Raw genomic sequence first — 24058 nt, forward strand, 5'->3', positions numbered from 1 at the left:
GAGAGTCAATGAGTGCCAGGTTTAGAAAGGGGAGGGATTAATCAGGGTTAAAAGAGACTTCCAGACCCTCCCAGCCCTGGCAAAAGTGTCAGTGAGGAAACTTAATCTCTGAGGGTCCCGGACTGCTCCCAGCTTTCATTCTGCTTTTCACCCACCTTAGGCAGCCAGGGCTTTGGTGAATTCTCCACTTTTCCTATATTAAAATCTAGTCTGAAGAAAAGGCCTGGGGAATTTTATTAACTCTAAGGAATAAAACTTCATGCTTTAACTCCTCCTGTGCTGTTTGAAGCTTCAGAGTGAACCAAATTTTAAGTCCCTCAAATCTATAATTGTAGAATTTCTGAAAGCAGCAAACTATGTGTAAAGAACAGTTATATTCCATGGACTAGAGGTTCCTTCCAGCTCTTCTAAATTATATCATGTAGGCAGCCACTGATAAAACCCTTCCTATTCTTTAAGCAAACCACTGTTCAATGAAGCCTTCTGGCAAAAAGGTAAAACCCACCTAGGAAGGTGATACATGATATCTACCTATTATTTAATAGTAAAAGAGTCCAAATTGTGAAAGAGAGGATAAGGACAGGAAGATGGGTCCATGGAAGACAGGTAGGAGGGAGGACTGAAATGGGGATTTAAGACAGGGGTCGGGGAAGAGGAAAGAGATAAAAATATGTGGTGGTTTTATTTTTTTACTAGAAATTAAAATTAAGGATACTCAAGCTTCCCTGGTAGCTCAAACAGTAAAGAATCTGCCTGCAATGTGGGAGACCTGGGTTCGATCCCTGGGTTGGGAAGATCCCCTGGAGAAGGGCATGGCAACTCACTCCAGTATTCTTGCCTGGAGGATTCCCATGGATAGAGGAGCCTGGAGGACTACAATCCATGGGGCAGCAAAGAGTCAGACATGACTGAGCAACTAAGCACAAGCACAATAGATGTTATTTAACAGAAGGTAAAGCCAACGGCTTTCAGGAAGGCCAGAGATCCCATTAAAACTTTGAAAAACTTAACCATAAAGCTCTTCATAAGAGGCTGTTAACACAGCATAGCAACTCAGAAACACACTAAAGTGTTTAATTATTTATGAAGGTACAACCTCAAATGCATGGAGTAATTTAAGTGGAATATTCACAAGTTCCAAATTTATTGCCTACACTGAAAAACAGTATTTCTTGAAAGGGAATAGCTATTAAGGCCCACTTTCAGTTTGAAAAAAAGAAAAAACAAACCGTTATTAAGATCATTGTACAAAATTAAATGTATTCCTGAATCTTGTGAGCTATTTTTAATTTTTTTAAGTTGAACAGAAATAATTTATTTAGCTGCAACAGGGTCATACAGGCCAAGTAGAATGTCATGCTTTATTTCTGCTAAAATTAAATCAAATCAGTAAAATAACACTAGTCATATCATCCTAATCAGAATCTGATTGGCAGTTAAAAGAAACTTTATTAAATAAAAATTGCAAATGGTAATTCATATAATAATTACAGCTTGGAAGAGAAAAATCTCTCAAAACATGGCATCTATGAATAAAAAAACAAAGATATAGGAGAACTCTGATGGCAAAAAATTAGGATTTTATGATTCTTGAGGATTGAGATTCTCCAACAATATACTGAACACTGTCATATGCCAAGGGCCATGCTGGCAGCTTTCATGCCTGTTCTGTTTTTTAATTCTCACCATGATGTAGGTATTGTTAGACACACTGTATACAAGAGAACCTGAGGCTCAGAGCAATCAGAGGATTCGCTCAAAAGTCCACAGAGTTAGTGGAAGACTCTGGTTTTCAGGTCTTTTGACATTCTGTGATCATAACACAGGCCTCCTAGATGCATTTAGAAAAAGCTGTCATTTCTAGCTACCACTGCTCTCCTCTTTTTACTTTATCTGACATTGGGTCCTTTTCCTTCAGCCAGTTTGCCAAATTTGGATGGCTTTGCCTGTTCCTTATTAATTCATGTGTTCACTAACTCAAAGAACACCTAGTGTCAAGAACCTAAATGTGCACTAGAAATAAAAATTTTTAAAACGACATAGTCTCTTATGATGTGTCAATGTAGATGAATCAGTTATAACAAATGTACCATTCTGGTGAGGAATGTTGATAGTGGAGAGGCTGAAGGAGGCAGGAAACAGGAGAGCAGAGGGTATATGGGAACTCTTTGTGCCTCCCTCTTAGTTTTGCTATACCCTAAAGCTGCTCTGAAAAAAAAATCTTTGAAAATCAAAAGCTAGTCTCTGCCTTAAAGAAATTTACTGTCTTGTCAAGGAGGAAGATGAATGACAGTTGAGTGTAATAGATGCCTTCACATAGCAAAATAGGAGGAGCCACTTAAAACAGACAAATGACAGGAAAGCTCCCAAAATTTGTGCTCATTTTAAAGGACAAAGAAACTTCATCATTTTAGTGAAAAGCAATGAGCATATGCGAAGACACAGCAGATTAAAAGACAGGGCTAAATTATAGGATGGTTCTAAGGCAAAAGTGGGAGATGCAATTACATACGTTAAGATAAATAGTTTAAACTAGCCTCAAAGCTGTAGGGACTCCATGAAAGATCTCATCAGGGCAGTGAAATGACCAAATTTGCCTAATGGAGCCAAGATGTCAGGTTTTAAAAATTAACATTATATTTAGGCATCTTTGAAGTCACAAGCCTTCCATCAACAGCCCCCAAAATGTTCCAGGTCCAACTCTCCAATATTCTGAACAAGTCTATTAAAAATGACCTGACATCAAATTTAAAGAGATGAAGCTCTTTGATAAGATCCGGATTCAGTTCAACAAATATTTGTTTAGTACCTCTGTTTAGAAGGCTCTGAATGAAGGCATTTAATTTCACAATATATTAATATAGAAAAGTCTAAAATAAGTAGATATTCAGTTCAGTTCAGTCGCTCAGTCGTGACCGACTCTCCACGACCCCATGAATCACAGCACTCCAGGCCTCCCTGTCCATCACCAACTCCCGGAGTTCACTCAAACTCATGTCCACAGTCGGTGATGCCATCCAGCCATCTCATTCTCGGTCGTCCCTTTCTCCTCCCGCCCCCAACCTTTCCCAGCATCAGAGTCTTTTCCAGTGAGTCAACTCGTTGCATGAGGTGGCCAAAGTATTGGAGTTTCAGCTTTAGCATCAGTCCTTAGCAAACACCCTCTTCCAACAACACAAGAGAAGACTCTACACATGGACATCACCAGATGGTCAACACCGAAATCAGATTGATTATATTCTTTGCAGCCAAAGATGGAGAAGCTCTATACAGTTAGCAAAAACAAGACCAGGAGCTGACTGTGGTTCAGATAATGAACTCCTTATTGCCAAAGTCAGACTTAAATGAAGAAAGTAGTGAAAACCACTAGACCATTCAGATATGACCTAAATAAAATCCCTTATGATTATACAGTGGAAGTGAAGAATAGATTTAAGGGACTAGATCTGATAGATAGAGTGCCTGATGAACTCTGGACGGAGGTTCGTGACATTGTACAGGAGACAGGGACCAAGACCATCCCCATGGAAAAGAAATGCAAAAAAGCAAAATGGCTGTCTGAGGAGGCCTTACAAATAGCTGTGAAAAGAAGAAAAGCGAAAAGCAAAGGAGAAAAGGAAAGATATAAGCATCTGAATGCAGAGTTCCAAAGAATAGCAAGGAGAGATAAGAAAGACTTCCTCAGTGATCAATGCAAAGAAATAGAGGAAAACAACAGAAAAGGAAAAACAAGAGATCTCTTCAAGAAAATTAGAGATTCCAAGGGAACATTTCATGCAAAGATGGGCTCGATAAAGGACAGAAATGGTATGGACCTAACAGAAGCAGAAGATATTAAGAAGAGGTGGCAAGAATACACAGAAGAACTGTACAAAAAAGATCTTCACGACCAAGATAGTCACGATAACGTGATCACTGACCTAGAGCCAGACATCTTGGAATGTGAAGTCAAGTGGGCCTTAGGAAGCATCACTACTAACAAAGCTAGTGGTGGTGATGGAATTCCAGTTGAGCTATTTCAAATCTTGAAAGATGATGCTGTGAAAGTGCTGCACTCAATATGCCAACAAATTTGGAAAACTCAGCAGTGGCCACAGGACTGGAAAAGGTCAGTCTTCATTCCAATCCCAAAGAAAGGGAATGCCAAAGAATGCTCAAACTACCGCACAGTTGCACTCATCTCACATGAGAGTAAAGTCATGCTCAAAATTCTCCAAGCCAGGCTTCAGCAATATGTGAACCGTGAACTCCCAGATGTTCAAGCAGGTTTTAGAAAAGGCAGAGGCACCAGAGATCAAATTGCCAACATCCGCTGGATCATGTAGAAAGCAAGATATTCAGTTACTTGAATTAAAACTCAGATCATTCTAAACCACAAATAATGATTTTACTGAAGGAATTACCACAGTACTTTAAAAATAAAAGGTAATTTATCTGACACTGTCATTTTATTTATGAAAACCTAGGACAACCAACATTTAGGAGTGCTTTCACCAGGACTGTACTGATATACACTTCCTTAATATGTGTGGCATTTTTCGAAAAGCAATTTAAAAGTTGTTATCAGTTTTTCTCCAAGCTACTTTCTTTTCTTCTTCTATGATTATTTTTTTTTCTCTGTATAAAATTACATTCAGTTTGATATTTCCTCTATTGAACTATCTTTTTTCTTTACTTGCCTATTTCTATTTGTCTTTTAAGACTTATTTCAGGTGACACTGCCTACAGGAAGCTTTCCCTGACTTGCCCAAATTGAGGGAACTGCCCCTTCTCTGAGCTCCTAGCACTCTGGGTGTATGTGCACAGTGGCACTTCACATGCCCTACTTAGTCCATTGCTTTATTTGTTTGTTTTCCTACTTAGACCAAGAGCCCACCACTTCTATCATCTCTGCATCTACAGGACAAAGGTATATAGTCAGTGGCCACTAGAAATGAAGAGAGGAAGGGGGAGGAATAAAAGGAATTGTATTTCTATTTTCCCCGTCATTTCTCCTTTCCTTCATCTTCATTTCATGTCTTCCTACTGTTTCTCCCCAGCTACTAATACATCATCTTAATCCTTCTCTTCTTAGCATCAATACACATAGTGATTTTCAGTCTCTCCTGCAAGGTCTGAGCTATTGCAAAAATGCTGGTCCTGCATGTGGGTGGCACAGGATGAGGAGTTTGTTGCTCCTTAGCTTTGCAAAGAAGGAGTTTGTTGTAACAGGCCCTGGATGAGTCTCCGTTATATCTCTTCTTCTGTGTTTTAGCTGGGGACTGACTTTTAACATGCTTTAGCCTCATCTCGTTTTTGGTGTTAGCAGCTGGGTAAACAGACTTTCTGCAACACCCTGGATAAAATGGCAAGCTCAAGGGGAAAGCCTTCCACCTTTAAATTAAAGAAAAAAAAAGTGCTCGTGGCGACAGTTGAGGAATAGTAACACCTGAGAGCACTTGAGGGGGATTGTGTGTGTGCTGGCTGTGGAAAACCCAGCTGATGACAAAAACATGCAGCTGCCTTCCTGAATGGGCCGGACCACGCTCAGAGAGTAGCATCAAACTGAATTTAGCAAGAATAACAGAAAAGTGAGGTAAGTGACTGACATTTCTGGTAGGCACTTTCTAAAGAATTTATGAATTTCAGAGAACTCAAAGAGAATTACCAGATTCTAAAACATTTAAATGAACGGTTGCCATAGGCAGGAAAGTTACTTTGGGAAATTACTCAGGAAATTAATCGAAACTTGGTAAAAATGCTTTGCCCGGAAGATTTTGAAACCCAAGAGGGAAACTTCATGTGTATTTAGGAGAGCAGGTTTTGCAAAAATCCATAAATGCTTCTCTTTCCACTTTTGGATATCAAGTTAGATGAAAGGGGTAAGAAGTTTTTTGTTTTTTTCTCTTTTTAATAAACACTGTGAGTCCATCACAGTAGAGTTTTTTTTAAGTTGCCTAAAGTGCAAATTCACTCTAACAAATCCCTCTACATTTTTATATATTTTGAAGATTTTTGCATCAAGGGAAAGTTTTATGACATAATATTTAATAGCAGACAAGAAAAAGCATGGCATATTCACATGGCAATGTAGCTAATATTACCAAAAAGGCATGCTCTTCTATAGAAATGATAGGAAAACCACACACACAAAACTTGAGGCACGTGCACTATAACACGCTCAAAAAAAAGGACAATTAATAATTAATAATTAACAGCCTGTAGCTGCAATACTTTTATGAAGCAAAATTTACAAAAAGCTTATATGAAAAATATGAACAACTAACTTCTGAGGCATATCAAAACAAACGTTTTTATGGAAGAGGCCCTACAAGTCTTATAGAAAGTCTGCAAGGTTTATTCTAATGAAAATCCAGGAATACAGGAATTTTTATGTTGTTTTTTCTTTTTTTTTTTTTGTAATTAATTTATTTTTTATTGGAGGCAAATTATTTTACAATATTATATTGGTTGGTTTTGCCATACATTGATATGAATTTGCCCCGGGTTTACATAAGTTCCCCCTCCTGAACTCCCCTCCCACCTCCCTCCTCCCTTTATCCTCCCTCTGGGTCATTCCCGCATGCCAGCCCGGAGCATCCTATAACATGCATTGACCCTGAACTAGTGATTCGTTTCACATATGACAACATACGTGTTTCAATGCCATTCTCCCAAATCATCCCACCCTCACCCTCTCCCATAGAGTCCCAAAGACTGTTCTATACATCTGTGTCTCTTTTGCTGTCTCGTATACAGGGTTATCATTTGCATCTTTCTAAATTCCATATATATGTGTTAGTATACTGTATTGGTGTTTTTCTTTCTGGCTTATTTCACTCTGTATAATAGGCTCCAGTTTCATCCACCTCATTAGAACTGATTCAAATGTATTCTTTTTAATGGCTGAATAATACTCCATTGTGTATATGTACCAAAGCTTTCTTATTCATTCGTCTGCAGATGGACATCTAGGTTGCTTCCATGTCCTGGCTATTATAAACAGTGCTGCAATGAACATTGGAGTACTATGTTGTTTTTTTAATGCCATTTTCCTAGGGCTCAAAACAGTCACTGGCACATAGTAGGTAGTCAATAAATGGGCTAAATAGATGAGTAAGAGAATGGACAATGGAGAAGCATGTTCCGCTGAAACTCTTGAGTCCCTCAAGTCTCTTCATGTGATGAAGAATGTTTTGCTGACTCTAAGTTGCTCGAAAACTTTGAACTCTACCAGCTAGAGTATTCCCTTCAAAACATCTCTTCAGGGTCGGGAAAATAGGTGAAGATAGTCAAAAGGTACAAACTTCCAGTTACAAGATAAATAACTCCTGAGGATATAATATACAGCATGGTGACTTTGGCTTCCCTGGTGGCTCAGCAGTAAAGAATCTGCCTGCAATGCAGAAGATGTATCAGGAAGATTCCCTAGGGGAGGAAGTGGCAACCCACTCCAGTATTCTTGCCAGGGATATCCCATGGACAGAGAAGCCTGATGGGCTACAGTCCATGGGGCCACAAAGAGTCAGACGTGACTTAGCTACTAAACAACAATGGTGACTATAGGTAATAATACTGTATTGTATTTGATGGTTGCTAAGAGAGCAGATCTTAAAAGTTCTCATCACAAGGGAAAAAAAGGATTTGTAACTCTGATATGATAGATGTTGACTAAAACTTATTATGGTTATCATTTCAGAATATATACACATATCAAACCATTATTAGTATGCCTTAAACTAATACAAAATTACATATTAATTATATCTCAATAAAATTGGACAGGAAAAAAAGATCTATCATCAGTTTAGACAGAAAATAGAAGTTGTTGATAAGGTAACTCATTTTATGGTCAAATACTTCCCTTTGTTTCTCAAGTTTAAGGAAATCTTTTATCATAAAATCTATTGGAACTTTTACAGAGGGCCATAATGTCAGATTAAAACAGCCGGATTTAATCCTCTAATTAATATAGAGCCACTAATATTTTGAATATTAGAAAAACATAAAATCACAACAATGAGATATTTTTAATGTTCACAGAGACTTCTGAAAGCCAGGGCTTCCCTGGTGGCTTAGCAGGTAAAGACTCTGACTGCAACGCAGTAGATTCAAGCCCTGAGTCAGGAAGATCCCGTGGAGGGAAAAATGGCAATCCACCCCAATATTCTCACCCGGAGAATTTCATGGACAGAGGAGCCTGGCAGGCTACAGTCCATGGGGTTGCAAAGAGTTAGACATGACTGAGCAACTAACATATACTTATGAAAGCCCAGTAATTAATGGTACTAATGAACCCATGGATATTTGTCCAGAAAAACAAATGAAAAAGTTATCAAAAGGACTAAAACAATATGCTTATCTTCCCTGGTCATTACTATTAGATCCACCATGGAGAATACGAGACTTGAGAAAAGACTGAAGAACTGCATCCCACAAAGCACCACCAAAATACATCTATACAGCAATTAAAGAGAGCAGGGACTCTGGCCCCCAGGCAGCCAAGGGCCTTGTCTGTGTTTTAACTGCAGGCTGTATGTTGATGGGACCTCCTCGATCAAGTTTCCTTAAGACTACCCTTTAGCCTCTTCTTTACAAGTTCAATTCCTAAAGTCTGAATAAAGACACAAGAACCTATGGGATCTAAAATACTGAAACTCCCACTTCTGGGTATATAAGTGCAGAAAGAAGGAGGTGTCAGGGTATTTAATTCACCCCAAAGAGAGAAATTAGAAATTAAACTGTTACAGATGATGTTAAAAGTCTGTACAGAGCAGAATTCTATAACAGAATTTAGCAAAGAATACAAGTTTTAGGACATAGGAAACCAATAATTTTGTGGTTCTTGAAGTTATAAAATTGCTGACAATTCAGAAACAAGAGGACACTTGCATCTGCCTAGGTTTTGTATTTTTCTTGGGTCCACTCTTCTCACAGCATGGATATGATTTATTTAGACTATCAAAGAGCTTTTGATAAGATTCTCACAAGTGTCTATTATTGAAACTTGGTAACCGTTGTGTGAAAGGGAAAAGTCATATTAATGAATTAAAAACTACATGAGAGGCAAAGAGGCAAAAAGCAGAGCTAAATGGCCAGTTCTCATTGGGTGAAAGGTTAATGACTGAGGGCTCTCTGGCTTTGCAGTAGAATCTGAGTTTTATTTAACTAATGACCAAAGAAGGGGAGCCCAATTCTCATTCCCCTCTTCTGTGCATATCATTCCCACACACAGAGGCCCCATTGATTGAAGAAGGAGATACAGGCAGTGTAGAGAAGTGCTTAAAATTCAGGAAAGACCAAGTAGGTAGTGCTGACTCGTGTAGAAATCCCCAAAAAGGGAACAGAAATAAATGTAACATTAGAAGTTTTTTTCTAAGAAGCTTTGTTTGTGTGTGTGTTTGTTTTAATATTTTTTGATGTGGACTATTTTTAAAGTATTTATTGAATTTGTTACAGTATTGCTTCTATTTTATGTTTTAGTTTTTTGACCACAAAGCATTTGGGATCTTAGCTCCCTGAGCAGGAATCAAACCTGCACTCCCTGCATTGGAAGGTGAAGTCTTAATCACTGGAATGCCAGGCAAGTCCCCTTGTTTGTCTTTCTTTTTTTAAAGTAGGTCCTGGTTGATTATTACGAAGTACTGGCTATATTCCCCATATTGTTCAATACATCCATGTAGCTTATCTTGAACTCAATAGGCTATACCTCCCAGTCCCCGACTCGACTCCTATACAGCCCCTCCCACATCCTCACTGGTAACCATTAGTTTGTTCTATATATCTGTGAGCCTAAGAGGTTTGATATATCTATGCTACATGGAAACACAAGGGCCTTTTTCAAAAGACAAGACATGGTATTTGAACAAAAGTTCTTAGTTTACTGGTGTGATGACAGCAAACATTCCATACTGAAGAACAGTACATATGGGTATTTAGATCCACAAAATCCACATTTTATTCCTTTAGATTGAGAAGTTAGATGTAAACAAAAGTGAAACTGATAAGAAAAAGTATGAATTATTAACTTTTTCTGGAGCAAACTTGAAACACTGGTATAGGTTTTAACAAAAGCATAACCTGACATGAATGAAATAATTTAGAAATCAAATACTTTAACTGATTAGCATTAATCCTTTATGATCCATAACTCAATCTGCCATTTTTAAAACATCATCATGACAAAGTAGACAGGTGAGGCTCAGAAAAGCCAACAAACTCTTGACTAAACCTCCCTTGTCTCAGTTTCCTTATCTGTAAAGTAAGAATGATAGAACTTCTCTCACAGGATTATGATAAGGTTTAAATGAGCTTATATACGTAGAGCATTTCATATAGCAAATGTAAAAAATGATGTTGAATTATTATTGTTCCTATTTATGATCAACTAAAGCCAAATACATACCATAGAGAAGCAACTTAACTCACGTTATTGTGACTTTTTTATTTATATCATTGTTATGATACACTACTTTATAAGACATGTAAAGTGCTTTCAGATAAAGTAAAACATAGCTTTAAAACATATTAATCTAAGTAATCTAAATTAATCTAATTAAGCTGAATTAATCTAAGTAAGCTAAAGTTAATCTAAGTAAATTAAATCTAAGTAACTAATTTAAATTAATCTAAGTAAGCTGAAGAGAACACCAAAAAATACCAGATAAATGCTAATAACATATTAAAAATGTACAGAGTAGAACCAAGCTTACCGTGTTGATAATATTTTAATAAGTTCTTTTCTATTCTGTACCCGAAGGTGGTTAGTTCTATACTTGGAATCATTGATCAGTTCAGGCAAATTCAAGATCTAAAAGGGAAAAATAATTTTAAAGTGTAACCCATAAAATTTTTGTGTAGCTGCCTCTGGGTACTAGAGTTCAGGGCCTACCACTCCATCCCCAAGACCATTCCTTGCTAGGCTTTATACCTCTTAACACGGATATATATATAGGGAAGGATCATGCAACTAAGATAGGTCATACTGGTGACTGGGTTTATCATCTTTAAGAAGTTTTTAACTACATTTAACCAGGTATCTACATATAGGAACACAGGAAAAGTTCTCAGATCTCCATAATATCTTGTACCTGTTTATGAGACGATAAGAAAGGAGTTATTAGATTCTCACAGTAAGTCTTGTCTAGAGGAAACTGGGCTATGGGTACAAAACTGGGTACAACAGACCTAATTCCAAGAACTACTATCATAAGTGCATGTCTGCACTTACATCAAGCCCATAATCAACATATATCTTGTAGGTACATTCCCTTATTTGTTCCACATGTAAATAAAATAATATTATCTGTCCCAGTAGTCCTATCCAGGAAGTTGTACAAGGTGCTAAAATCAAGGGGAGGCAAACACACTGACCTCAAATGCTCACCATTAAAACAATGTCAAATTAAAAGATATTCTTCCTATAGAATTGTCACTATTTTTCTTTAATATGACTCCCTGAAGGAATAACAAATAGAAATGCTTTCATATACTTCCTCTTTTGCTCCTCCTCAATAAAGAGAAAATCTATCTTGTAAGTCCCAGTGGACATCTTGCAATTTTAACAAGACCATAATGAAAGTACCAAGTGGATTTGGAATGGAAAAGAAGTTTTAAAAAGAATGTGTGGAGGCAGTGTTTGGCAGTTGTGTTGGAAAGTCAGAAGGAGCATTTATGGGCTGGGGCAGGCCATGTGGCCTACAGAAAGTTTCACTACCTCTATTAATGTATTTGGTTTAAATATAAACACTTAATGGTTTCATTTGTTTCCCACAGTTTAAATAAAATCAAGCCATTAATCATCTTACAAAAGAGAGAGAAGTGAAGAAGATTCCCTGAAGGAAAGAGAACATCTCAACAGTACAATTTCTCTTTCACATGTTCCACTTATTCATTTCCTTGGGGAATAATAAAGACAGCATTACTCTTCTGGATTTTAAAAAGTGACGCTACATACAGTATCCTTTCTAAAAATATCCCTGTCACCACACCTGAACTCAGAATTGGCCTCAAGACTTATCCAGGAATTGAGACCCACCCTCTTCTGCTAAGAGTGAGTAAGTCATTTCAAGAAAAAGCAAGTGTCTTCACTAGCCCTCATGTTAAATTTATAAATGTGGTCTCACTCAGAATATACTGTGCTGCTGCTGCTAAGTCGCTTCAGTCGTGGCCGACTCTATGTGACCCCATAGACGGCAGCCCACCAGGCTCCCCCGTCCCTGGGATTCTCCAGGCAAGAATACTGGAGTGGGTTGCCATTTCCTTCTCCAATGCGTGAAAGTGAAGTTGCTCAGTCGTGTCAAACTCTTAGCGACCCCATGGACTGCAGCCTACCAGACTCCTCCATCCATGGGATTCTCCAGGCAACAGTACTAGAGTGGGATGCCATTGCCTTCTCCGCAGAATATACTGTTCAGTTCAGTTCAGTCGCTCAGTCGTGTCCGACTCTCCGCGACCCCATGAATCACAGCATGCCAGGCCTCCCTGTCCATCAGTGTCATAAAAAACTATTCAGTGTTTTCCCTCAGTGGTAACTGGGATGCATTCATGTATCCTTCTTAAAATTTGACTTATTAGACTTCCTTTCTCTTTGATAGTTGATGTTACATAGTGAGTAAAGTAATGATCCTTCTGTCCCACTTTGCTAGCATTCAGAACTTTCTAGAGAGACTGCTGCAAGTGCTGTAGTCATAACTGTGCTTTAGGAGCTTGAAATAGAATGCTGCCTGGGACAAAATGAAACAATGAAAGTGAAAGTACTTGACTCAGTAAGCATTAAATAAATGTGAACTACTCCAAGTAGGTACTGTTTCTCCCCAAAGAAATAATAAAATATGTGTTTGTTCAAAAAAGAAGGAAGAGGCTTTCCTGGTGGTCTAGTGGTTAAAGTTCTGTGCTTCCAAGGCAGGGGCTGTGGGTTCAATCTCTGTTTGGGGAACTAACATTCCACATGCCACATGTATGAGCAAAAATAAATAAATATATATATTTTTTAAATCCAATTAAAAAATTTTTTTTGAAAAGAAGGATGGGAAAAAAGGGGGAAGGTAGGAGAAGTTATCTACTTAACTTTCATTTCTCAAAATATTCCCACTAGATAAGAATTCTGCATTGACAGCTCTTTCCTTTCAGCTCTTTAAACATGCTGTGCAACTTCTCTCTAGGTTCTGACAAGAAATCTTGTCAAGACAAGAAATCTGACAAGAGTTTCTGACAAGAAATCTGCAATCAATCGAAAGGTAATAGGTCAGTTTCCCCAAAGGTAATAGGTCAGTTTCTCTAGGTGCTTACAAATGTTTCTTCTTTAGTTTTCAGCAGTAATATTTTTATGTGCTTGGGCATGGATTTATGTGGATTTATCTTATTTGGGACTTGCTGAAATTATTAAATCTATATGTTTCTGGTATTCACTAAATTTGGGATGTTTCCATCCATTATTTTTTCAACTATTTTTTCAGTATTTTTTTTTCTTCTCTCCTCCTGGGACTACAATGACATAAATGTTAGACTTTTTTGTTATTGTCCCACAGGTCCTAGATATGTGTACTTTCTTTCATTTTTGGGAAGGACCTTTTTTCCTATTTCTCAGACTGAATAATTTCTATTGGGTTGACCAGAAAGTTTGTTCAGCTTTCCATTAAATGGTATGGAAAAACCTGAATGAACTTTTTGGTCAATCCAATATTAATCCTTCTTTAAGTCCCTTGACTGTCTTCTCTGTTACCTCCATTGTGCTACTGCGCTCATTTAGTGAGGTGTTTGTTCTTTTATTTGGTGGTTTTATTTTTCAGTTCTAAAATGTCCACTTGGTTCTTCTTATTATCTTCTATTTCTGTGCCAGGCATTTCTACTTTTCTAAATATTTATTTCAATAGTGTCTGCAATGCTTATTGGAGTATTTTTATAAATGCTGTTTTTAAATTTTCATGAATGCATTCCCACATCTGTGTCATCTTGGAACCACCATTGTCTTTTCTCATGCAGGATCTGGTTCTTCATAATCTGAATAATCTGGAGTTGTATCCTGGATATTTTGAATATTATGTTACAAGCCTCTGGGTCTTGTTTAAATCCAAAAGAAAACATTTGGTTTGTTGTTTTTAGCAAGTTCTCCTGGTTAGATCTAGACCACAAGTCCCAACTTACCTTCTATTTGCTTTGGTTCTAGTGTTAGTTCAGTTTTCAAAGCCTTTGCAGTGCTTTGGAATCAGTCCCACCTTTGACCCACTAAATGCTCATGCTGCCACCTGAGACGCTACCTATTTGTCAACACAGTTCTCAACATCTCTGGTGTCCTGATTAAGATCAGGTAAATGCATATGCAATGCAGCAGTGAGCACAGGAGTTCACAAACAACTTCATAGATCACTTTCTAAAGCTTTTCCACCTTGGCAACCTCTTTCCAGTTCCCCAGGGCTTCCCTCTAGTTACCCCACTCCTCAGCATAGTTCCAGGGCAGAGGCCAATCAGTGGGAGGACAGAGGAAAAATGCATCAAGGATTCACCCCTCTCTTTTGGAATCACAGCCCAGCAATAAATAGGAAAGATCCCCTTCCTCAGAGTTCTGGCTCCTGCTCACCTGCTGCTGCCACTACAGGACTGCTTGGAGGCTGGGGTGTGAGGAAATGAGGAAGAGGGAAAAAATGTGTCCCTGACATTAGAGTTCACTTTCATACCTGTCGCACCAGTACTCTTGCCTGGAAAATCCCATGGACAGAGGTGCCTGGTAGGTTACAGTCCATGGGATCGTGAAGAGTCCAACACGACTGAGTGACTTCACTTTCACTTTTCACTTTCACGCATTGGAGAAGGAAATGGCAACCCATTCCAGTGTTCTTGCCTGGAGAATCCCAGGGACGGGGAAACCTGCTGGGCTGCCGTCTATGGGGTTGCAAAGAGTCAGACACGACTGAAGCGACTTAACAGCAGCAGCAGCAGAAAGGTCATTTATTAAGTTCATACTTTGAGCAAGGGACTGTACTGTCTTGCTTACCTTTCTAGAACCCCAAAAGTTATATATTAGTACAGTTACATGTCATAATCTTCATTTAATCATGAGGACACAGATGCCTAGCAAAAATGACCTTGCCAGAGATCAGCTGACTGGTTTCAAGACTCACAGAATGCCCTAGAATTATAATATCCTCAGACCACCTGCTAAAAAATCAACTATAATGCTTATTAAAATTCAAGTTTCCTGCGCCCCACCTCACATACTTTGTCAAAATCTTTGGGGAAGGGGCTCAAGGAGATTTCCTATGCATGCAAAAGTTGAGAACCAATGATTATTGCCTCCAATAAAAGAAACCTTCAGTCTATGTGACTTTTAAAAGGATGTCAGTGTATTTCAAATAGGAATACCCATTAGTGTTGGCATCAATCAGCTTAAAATAGCTTACACATGCTCACATTCCCTGCTCTTCTGTATCACGTTAAGGGACATAAAATAGGATTTGTTATAAGTCAAGGTTCTTTTTATATACAGGAAATTTTCTGAACCCCAATCCCCTGAACCCAAGGCTCTTACTCCCCTCTAATCCCTGACAATAACAGCATTCTAATAGGACCCTCCCCAAGAAGTATTAACCAACCAGTATATCAAATTCTCTTTTCAGAAGAGATCCTGCATAAGTAAATTCTACTCGTTCATTGCAAACAATACTGCCACATTTCTCCCCAGGAGGTAGAGATGCCCTATCTTTCGTGATGAACCTTACTTGGCAAAAGAATAATTTTGATAGGGATCAAAATTGTCATCACATTGGATCCTCATATTCTATAAGGCCAGTCTGAATTATAACACCCTCAGTAATAAAAAGAGTTGAATTTAAAAAAAAAGAAAACATAGAAAAACTCACTCGGTATAAACGGGATGGGGGAGAATCTTGAATCAAATAAAGAAAGGTGATTTTTTTTTCCCTTAACAGAAAATGTTTTTAGGACAAGTTTACATGTAAGGATATAATTATGAAGGTGAAAAAGTCAATCAGATTGCAATGTTTGCTCAAGATCCCTAGTAAATGATGTAGATAACATAAAAATGCCGTACACATAAAACTTTTCTTCTGAGGATCTCAAAGAGTTTTATAGACGCTGCCTTAATGGCTCATAACAGGGATTATCATTCCTACTCACATATGGTAAAAACAAGGTCAAGTATGCCATTCTCTAAGGCCCTCTCTGCTATTCTCTTTTTTAAAAAATGTGTCATAACACACCATAACAATAAGTCATATTTTAGTACTAAAACTTATGGTAAATATTCTGCTTTGAAATAAAAATCTTCTTCCAAAAAAAGAAGTTCTTATGGATATTTATGAGGAAGTTCAAAAGTTTCAAACTGATCAGCAGTAATGAATCAAAAATAAAAAGAATTCAGTGCAGTTATTTTCAACAGTGAAGAATATGTCAACCAGTAATTTCTACCCCCTCCCCATCCTGATTCTGGAGAGAGAAAACTCCAAAACATATGGCCCAGGAAAAAAATCTGTCCTCGTTTATAGTGATGAACTGGCTTTTACATCTCTGCAGCCAGAGTACGCAAATGACTTCACAGGCAACAGCTTCCGTATGTTTTATATTTTTAACATTGACCGTTCATAACAAAGGTTCTTTGATCCCAGATCAAATGTTTGAATCAATTTTCTCTACACTTACTCAGAGTCACCATTATAAAAGCTCTCCTCTTTCCCACCTCCAACCCTTCCTGCAATAGGAACTATCTCCATTTATCACCTTCTCTGTGATACTTCCCACCCCTTTGCTGTGGTTTTTAACTGTGCTCGTTAACCTCTCATATGAAAGAGGCACAGTAATAAATAATTTTTGTACATAGTAAGTTAACTGCAATAAATAAGACTCCTCGAAGGAATTCACAGCCATCCTTAATAAAACTAAAAGCTCACGGTAGTATTGTTATTAAAAAAAAAAACTTTCCCAACCAGAAAAAGAATCCTCAACAGGTAAGGCCTTTCCCTACATGTAAGAAAAATCAAAATTTACATACATTTATATATGTTTTTTTTTTTAACTAGATTATTGCCTGGGATTAGAACTCCAAAAAATGAACTGAAAACTAAAGCCTTAAATAAAAACAAAAAACCAGAGGTTAGATAAATAGTAAAAACATCAAATAAAAACATTATCTAAGCAATGCTAAAAGTTGAGAATATTTTCAACTTTACTGATAAATAAGACCTTTATTTAGATCTTATGTAGGAGCAACATTTTTAACATGACGATTGCTAAAAAGTTAAAACATGAATTTTTGTAGAAAGGTACTTATTAAACAAAGGCTACTTTGAAGAACAAATTTTCTAGTGGTAAATACATTGATAGTAGATCAATTATATTTGGGGCTAATTAGATCTTGTGGAGATTAAAAAGAAAGAAGAGAAAAAAATCCTGGTATTAAAAAGTCCTTTTTCCTTCCATATCCTAGCTATCATAAATAATGCTGCAATGAACACAGGAGGGCATGTATCTTTTCAAGTTAGTGTTGTCATTTTCTTCAGATATATACCTATAAGTAAAATTGCTGGATCATATTGTAGTTCTATTTTTAAATATTTTTCATAGGGGCGACACCAATTTACAATCCCATCCACAGTGCACAAGGGTTCCCTTTTCTCCATATCCTTACCAACATTTGTTTTTGTTTTTTGATAATAGCCATTCTGGACAAGTGTGAGGTAAGATCTGGTGGTTTTAACTGGCATTTCCCTGATGAGTCAAGACACTGAGCATCTTTTTTTTTTTTTAACTTACTGCTACTGGTTTATTACAAAGGCGAAATGGAAAAGATGCACAGAGGTAGGAGAGTGCAGAGCTTCCATGCTCCACCACCGTCCCACCACCTTGATGTTTTCACCAGAAGCTCTCTGAATCTTACAGTTCAAGGGTTTACATACAGCTCAGTCTCCAGTCCTCTCCCCTCTTATTGGAGGTTGGTAGGTGGGGCTGAAAGTTCCAACCCTCTGATCAGTTGGTCTTTCTGGTGACCAACCCATCCTGAGGCTTTCTAGGGGACCCATCTTAAGTTACCTCAGCAGAATAAACTCAGATGTGATTGAAAGGGGCTTATTATGAAAAACAAGGGACACTTTCAAAACTCAGGAATTTTTTAGGAATTCTATGTAAGGAATTGGGGACAATGGCTAAACGTATTTTTGTATTTTACCACTTCATGGAAGTAGAAAGAAAAAAGAAAAACCCACTTTTATCCTGGCATACATGCAAGTGTGCTTGGTTGTGTCCAACTGTCTGTGGCCCCATGGACTGTAGCCTGCCAGGCTGCTCTGTACACAGAATTTTCCAGGCAAGAATACTAGTGTGGTTGCCATTTCCTACTCCAGAGGATCTTTCCAACCCAGGGATCAAACCCTGTCTCCTGCACTGGCAGGTGGATCCTTTCCCACTAAACCATATAGTCTGTATTAGCACTATGGAATACTTCCAGGCTTTTTTGTGAATTTTGAGTACTATGTTTATATTAGTATTGCAAACATTTTATGTTAATATTTATATTGAAAAATCTTATCACTATTGCATTATGAGTATCACTCAGATCTCATCTTAAGGTTATTTCTTCAAAAGAGACTTTCCCCTGACAATCCAGTCACTATTTTAACACAGTAGTCTATTTTAATTCTCCGCACGGCACTTAACCATGGATCATTTTGGAATTTTATTTATTGTCTCTCTCCCACTGAGCATCTTCACATGTACCTATTAGCCATCTATATGTCTTCTTTAGAAAACGGTCTATTAAGAACTTCTGCCCATTTTTTAATTGGATTGTGTGATATTTTTTTCCTATTGAGTTATATAAATTCTCACCTATTTTGGAATATTAACCTCTTATCAGATATATGATTTACAAATATTTTCTCCCATTCAGTAGGTTGCATTTTCATTTCATTAATGATTTCCCTTGCTGTACTGAATCTCTTTATGTTGATATAGTTCCACTTGTTTATTTTTGCTTTTGTTGCCTTTGCTTGGTTTCACTGATCTTTTCTATTGTCTTCTTACTCTATTTCTACTCTGCTTTTGTTCTTCCCTTCCTTCTACAAATTTGGGGCTTTGCTTATTCTTTTTCTAGTTCCTTGAGTTGTAAATATAGGTTGTTTCTTCAGGTTTTTTCTTATTTCTTGAGGCAGCCATTTATCACTATGAACTTCCCTCTTAGAACTGCTTTCGTTGCACTCTGTAAGTTTTGGTATGTTGTATTTCCATTTTCATTTGTCTCAAGGTATTTTTTATAATTTGGGGTATTTATTTTGGGCTTCCCAGGTGGCGCTAGTGGTAAAGAACCTGACTGCCAATGCAGGAGACACAAAAGACACACATTCAATCCCTGGGTCAGGAAGAACCCCTGCAGGAGGAAATGGCAACCTGCTCCAGTATTCTTCGAGAATCCCATGAACAGAGGAGCCTGGCAGGCTACAGTCCATAGGGTCACAAAGAGTTGGACACGACTGAAGTGTCTTAGCATGTATTTATTTTTGGCTGTGCTGGGTCTTTGTTGCTGCATGAGCTTTTCTCTAGTTGTGGTGAGTGGGGTCTACTCTCCAGTTGCAGATTGCAGGCTTCTCATTGCAGTGGCTTCTCGTTGCAGAGCATGGGCTCTGGGGCATGCAGGCTTCAGTAGCTGCTGCCCATGAGCTCAGTAGTTGTGGCCCTGAGCTCAGTAGTTGTGGCCCCTGGGCTCTAAAGCACAGGCTCAATAGTTATGACACATAGGCATAGTTGCTCCACAGCATGTGGAATCTTCCTGGATCAGGGATTAAACTGTGTCTCCTACATTGGAAGGCAGATTCTTTACCACTGAGCCTCCAAGGAAGCCCTCAAGGTATTTTTTTTCCTCTTTTTATTTCTTCATTGATACCAGCTATTGTTATAGTAGCATGTTGTTTAATCTCCACATATCTGTGATTTTCCAGTTGTCTGCTTGTAACTGGTTTCTAGTTTCATAGTATTGTAGTCAGAAAAGATACCTAATATGATTTCAATATTTTTAAATGCATTAAGACTTGTTTTGTAACCTAACATAAGATTTATTCTGGAGTATGTTCCATGGGCACAAAGAATGTGTATTCTATTGCTTTTGGATAGACTGTTCTCTATAAATCTGTTTAGTCAATCTGGTCTAATTTAAGACCAGTGTTTCCTTGATTATCTGTCTGGATGATCTGTCCACTGAGGTAAGCAGAGTAGTAAAGTCCCCTACTACTACTACTGTATTCTGTCTGGTTCTTCCTTTAGGTCTGTAAATATTTGCTTTATATATTTAGGTGTTCCCATGTGGCCTGGAGAATTCCATGGACTGTATTGTCCATGGGGTCGCAAAAGAGTTGAACACAACTGAGCAATTTTCACTTTCACTTTTTTCATGTTGGGTGCATAAGTATACAAATATTACATACTCTTGTTGGATTGATCCCTTTATCAGTATGCAATGCCCTTCTCTGTCTCTTTTCACAGTTTTTGTTTTAAAGTCTCTTTTGTTGGATGTAAGTACTGCTACCACAGCTTTGTTCTGGCTTCTATTCACATTAAATATTTGTTTTACATCCCTCCACTTTCAGTCTGTGTGTGTCATACCTGAAGTGAGACTCTTGCAGGCCTGTGTATTTAATGAACTTATTTAGTCCATGTCTTTCAATGGTAAACTTTTTACATTTAAAGTAATTATTGATAGGTGTGTACTTATTGCCATTTTGTTAATTGTTTTCTGGTTGTTTCCTAGTTCTTCTGTTCCTTTCTTCTTCTCAGAAAAAATGAAATCCTGGTGTTAAAAACCCTTTTAAATGACTTTTTTTCCCTTTTTGTTTGGACTGGTAGACAGGTCAGGTTTGGGGGCGGGAGGAGAAGGGGACGACCGAGAATGAGATGGCTGGATGGCATCACCGACTCTGGACATGAGTTTGAGTGAACTCCGGGAGTTGGTGATGGACAGGGAGGCCTGGCGTGCTGTGATTCATGGGGTCGCACAGAGTCAGACATGACTGAGCGACTGAACTGAACTGAACTGAACTGAAGCTACTATGATTCTTCACTTAAAAATAGTCATATACCTCAATTTTACAAAAAAAAAAAAAAAACCCAGAGTGTTAAGTTGGACTCTGTTCATAACTTTGTAAACATAAAAAGGGCATACTTTAAGGTGCTAACACAGGGAGTCTTGAGTTTAGTACACATTTAGCAACACTCCTCTAGGCAAAATTTAATTTTCCTGGCTTTGTGCAAAATGAATTGTTGTATATATTATCTACCCATTCCAAATAGTCCAAATATTACAGATTACCTTGCACACAGCTGCAAACTGTTGGTTATTTCCTGCTCCAACTACAAGATATCCATCCTTGGTTTTAAAAGCCTGAAATAAATAAATACATACATAAATATATAATTTTATATATTGAGAATACCACAAAAATAGCTTTAATTACTCAAAATTTATATATAAACCTTATTCTAAAGTAATAATATTAATTAAATCAATATCAACTAATTAGTATATTTTTCTATTATATTTGTATAGCTGTTATTTGAGGTTCTCAAAGCAATTCCTGTCTCATCCACCAGTTGTTATAACATTGGAGGAGGGAGGAAAAATGAGTAACTTAGACTAGTAAAGAAAATACCGGAGGTTTATTATAATTCATAATACTAAATTCTATATTCATTATTGTTTGGATTAATGTTGGATATTCCCAGTTTTGTGCTTTATTGCCAGTTTTTCGTGTAGGGCAAAGAGAATGATATAGCACACATTGTTTTCTACAAAGTCTAAGAAGAATAGATGGGGAAAAGGAAGGAAAGGAGGAGAAAAGAAAGAAGAGTGGGGTGGAAGAAAGATGAGTAATGGAGCTACAGTTTGTCTTTGAAAATCTCAGATACAAACTTCCTCGGAAGTGAAAAATGACACATCTAGATCACTGGACCCCATGTGGCTGTATGTACCTGAGAAAGTGTCTTCCTTTTAAAAGACATGTTTATTTGGGAAGCCAGATACATATAAATAATTGATCCTTCTCATAGTTCAAGCCCCTCTTAAGTACTTAGCAGAACTCACTTCTACACACTGGATCACAGTGATGGTCAGGGAAACCAAACTGTACCCTCAGAAAGCCTTATTCCCATTTTCTTTGAGTAAATGAGTTTCTTTAGTTTCCTCTCATTCTACGTAAAAATTGCTCTGCATCTTCTCCTACTTTTTCTTCACTTAGGCCCACCTCTGAAAAAGGTAACATCTGTCTTTCCTGTCAGGGCTTATTCCTAGGCTAATGACCTTAGTACTACCTGTACTTACTCACATGCTTCAGAACCCTGTTCAATCATCTTTTATGTCTTCATTTCCATTGGATATTTTTCTTCTGCCTACACAGAAGCTCGTGCTAATACTAAAAATATTAGAAACAAACTAAAATTTGTACCAGTTCTGACATACCTCTCAAGGTTTCTTGAAATTGTTCCCTTCCTCCATCTCTAAATAATATAAAAATGCCACTTCTTCACCAACCACCACATCCCAATGCCCTTTGTCATCAGGATTCCTATCCTATCATTGAAACAATTCTTTCTTATACTACTGTATTAGGTGGTACCATCCCCTCCTTCAGGAAACTGTCTCATCTCTAGGCTCTGTCTGCATTCATCGCTAATCTCTCTGATGTTTTTCAAATGCCCCCTTTACAGGATTACCTTCCAAACCTCAGCATTACTTAAGTATCTGTATTACTTGTTTCTTACGGTGGCCACTAGCCACATGTAAGTATTAAATTTAAATAAACTAAAATTAAATCAGCCATTCACAAAAGAATACAAATTGTGATTCCACTTATAGGAAATGACCAAAATCAGCAAATCCATGGAGACTAGAAAGATTAGTGGCTGTCTGGGGCTGAAGAAGTTTGGGAAATGTGGAAAGTGACTACACAAGTACCAGTTTTCTTATTGGGACAATGAAAATATTCTAAAATTGATTATGTTAAAGGCAGTAAAACTCTATGAATGTACTAAAAACCACTGAATTGTACAGTTTCAGTGGGTGAATTTTAGTGTATGTGTATTATATGTCAATAAAGCTGTTTTTAAGAAAAATTAATAGTTTACTTCTATCAACATTCTAGCTACACATCAAACATTCAATAGCCACATGTGGCTAGTGGCTACCATGGGAGACAGTCCAGAAAGAGAACATTTCTATCATCACAGAAAGTTCTGTTGCACAGTATAAGTAGATTGGAGTTGGTAGACTGTATTTTTTTTTCTTTTATTCTTCCTACTTCATGGTATCTGAAGAATATGAGGCAATTAATAAATGGTTATAAAATGTTAATAAATCACTCAAATGATTGCTTCCATATAATAGGGTTGTGACTAAAAGGGATCTCGGAACACTATAATCGAGTTTTTTTTCTGTTTACATTTTTGCTTGATTTGTAAATCAATGCCACCAAGATGTTACATGAACTATTTTAAATGTTTATATTCCCTTATCCACCAGGCAAAAGCAAAATTAGTGCCATACCTAATGCATTAGTGTTTCTTAAACTACAGAAAGGAAGTCTGCAACAGAGCTATGAGTGGAGGACAAGGATTTTGAGCAGAGATGTCTCAACAAACCATTCATAATTATGAAGTTATACAGGTTTTTTGCTTGCTGTTTTTATGAGGGAAACGTGAGTTGGGAGGTAGATAAGTAATATGAAGTAACAATGTGTGTTAACAAGTATAATAGGAAGTATGGTTTTCAAAATTTTGGATCAGTGACATGTTCAAGTGTACATATTGGAGAGGGTTCATTTTCTTTCAATTAATAAAGAAGTGGCTGTTTCTTCTTTAATTCTGAACCATAACATGAAATATATTTTTACCAATACATATATTTTAAATTTTAAGCAGTGATAACTAGTTAATAATCACTGGAAAGTAAATAACAAGTAACAGCCCAGCTGTGCATGCGTGCTTGCCTGCTAAGTTTCTTCAGTCTTGTCCAACTCTTTGCAACACCATGGACTGTAGCCTGCCAGGCTCCTCTGTCCATGGGATTCTCCAGACAAGAATACTGGAG

The 24058-nt window shown here is 37.5% G+C and overlaps 1 protein-coding gene across 2 annotated transcripts in view; it reads right to left on the reverse strand.

Annotated features, from left to right (window-relative positions):
• SUGCT (succinyl-CoA:glutarate-CoA transferase) overlaps nt 1–24058 on the reverse strand; it is a 791249-nt gene that overhangs the window by 466850 nt on the left and 300341 nt on the right. For both annotated transcript variants that reach the window (XM_055421153.2, XM_055421151.2), the window contains 2 exons: nt 21287–21358; nt 10692–10789 (listed from right to left, as the gene is read on the reverse strand). In XM_055421153.2, the coding sequence (XP_055277128.2) occupies nt 10692–10789; nt 21287–21358 (170 nt within the window). The remainder of the gene's footprint in view (nt 1–10691; nt 10790–21286; nt 21359–24058) is intronic.

Source organism: Moschus berezovskii, chromosome 3 (assembly GCF_049115385.1).
Source record: "Moschus berezovskii isolate FMDL1 chromosome 3, NW_MosBer_1.0, whole genome shotgun sequence".
NCBI lineage: Eukaryota > Metazoa > Chordata > Mammalia > Artiodactyla > Moschidae > Moschus > Moschus berezovskii.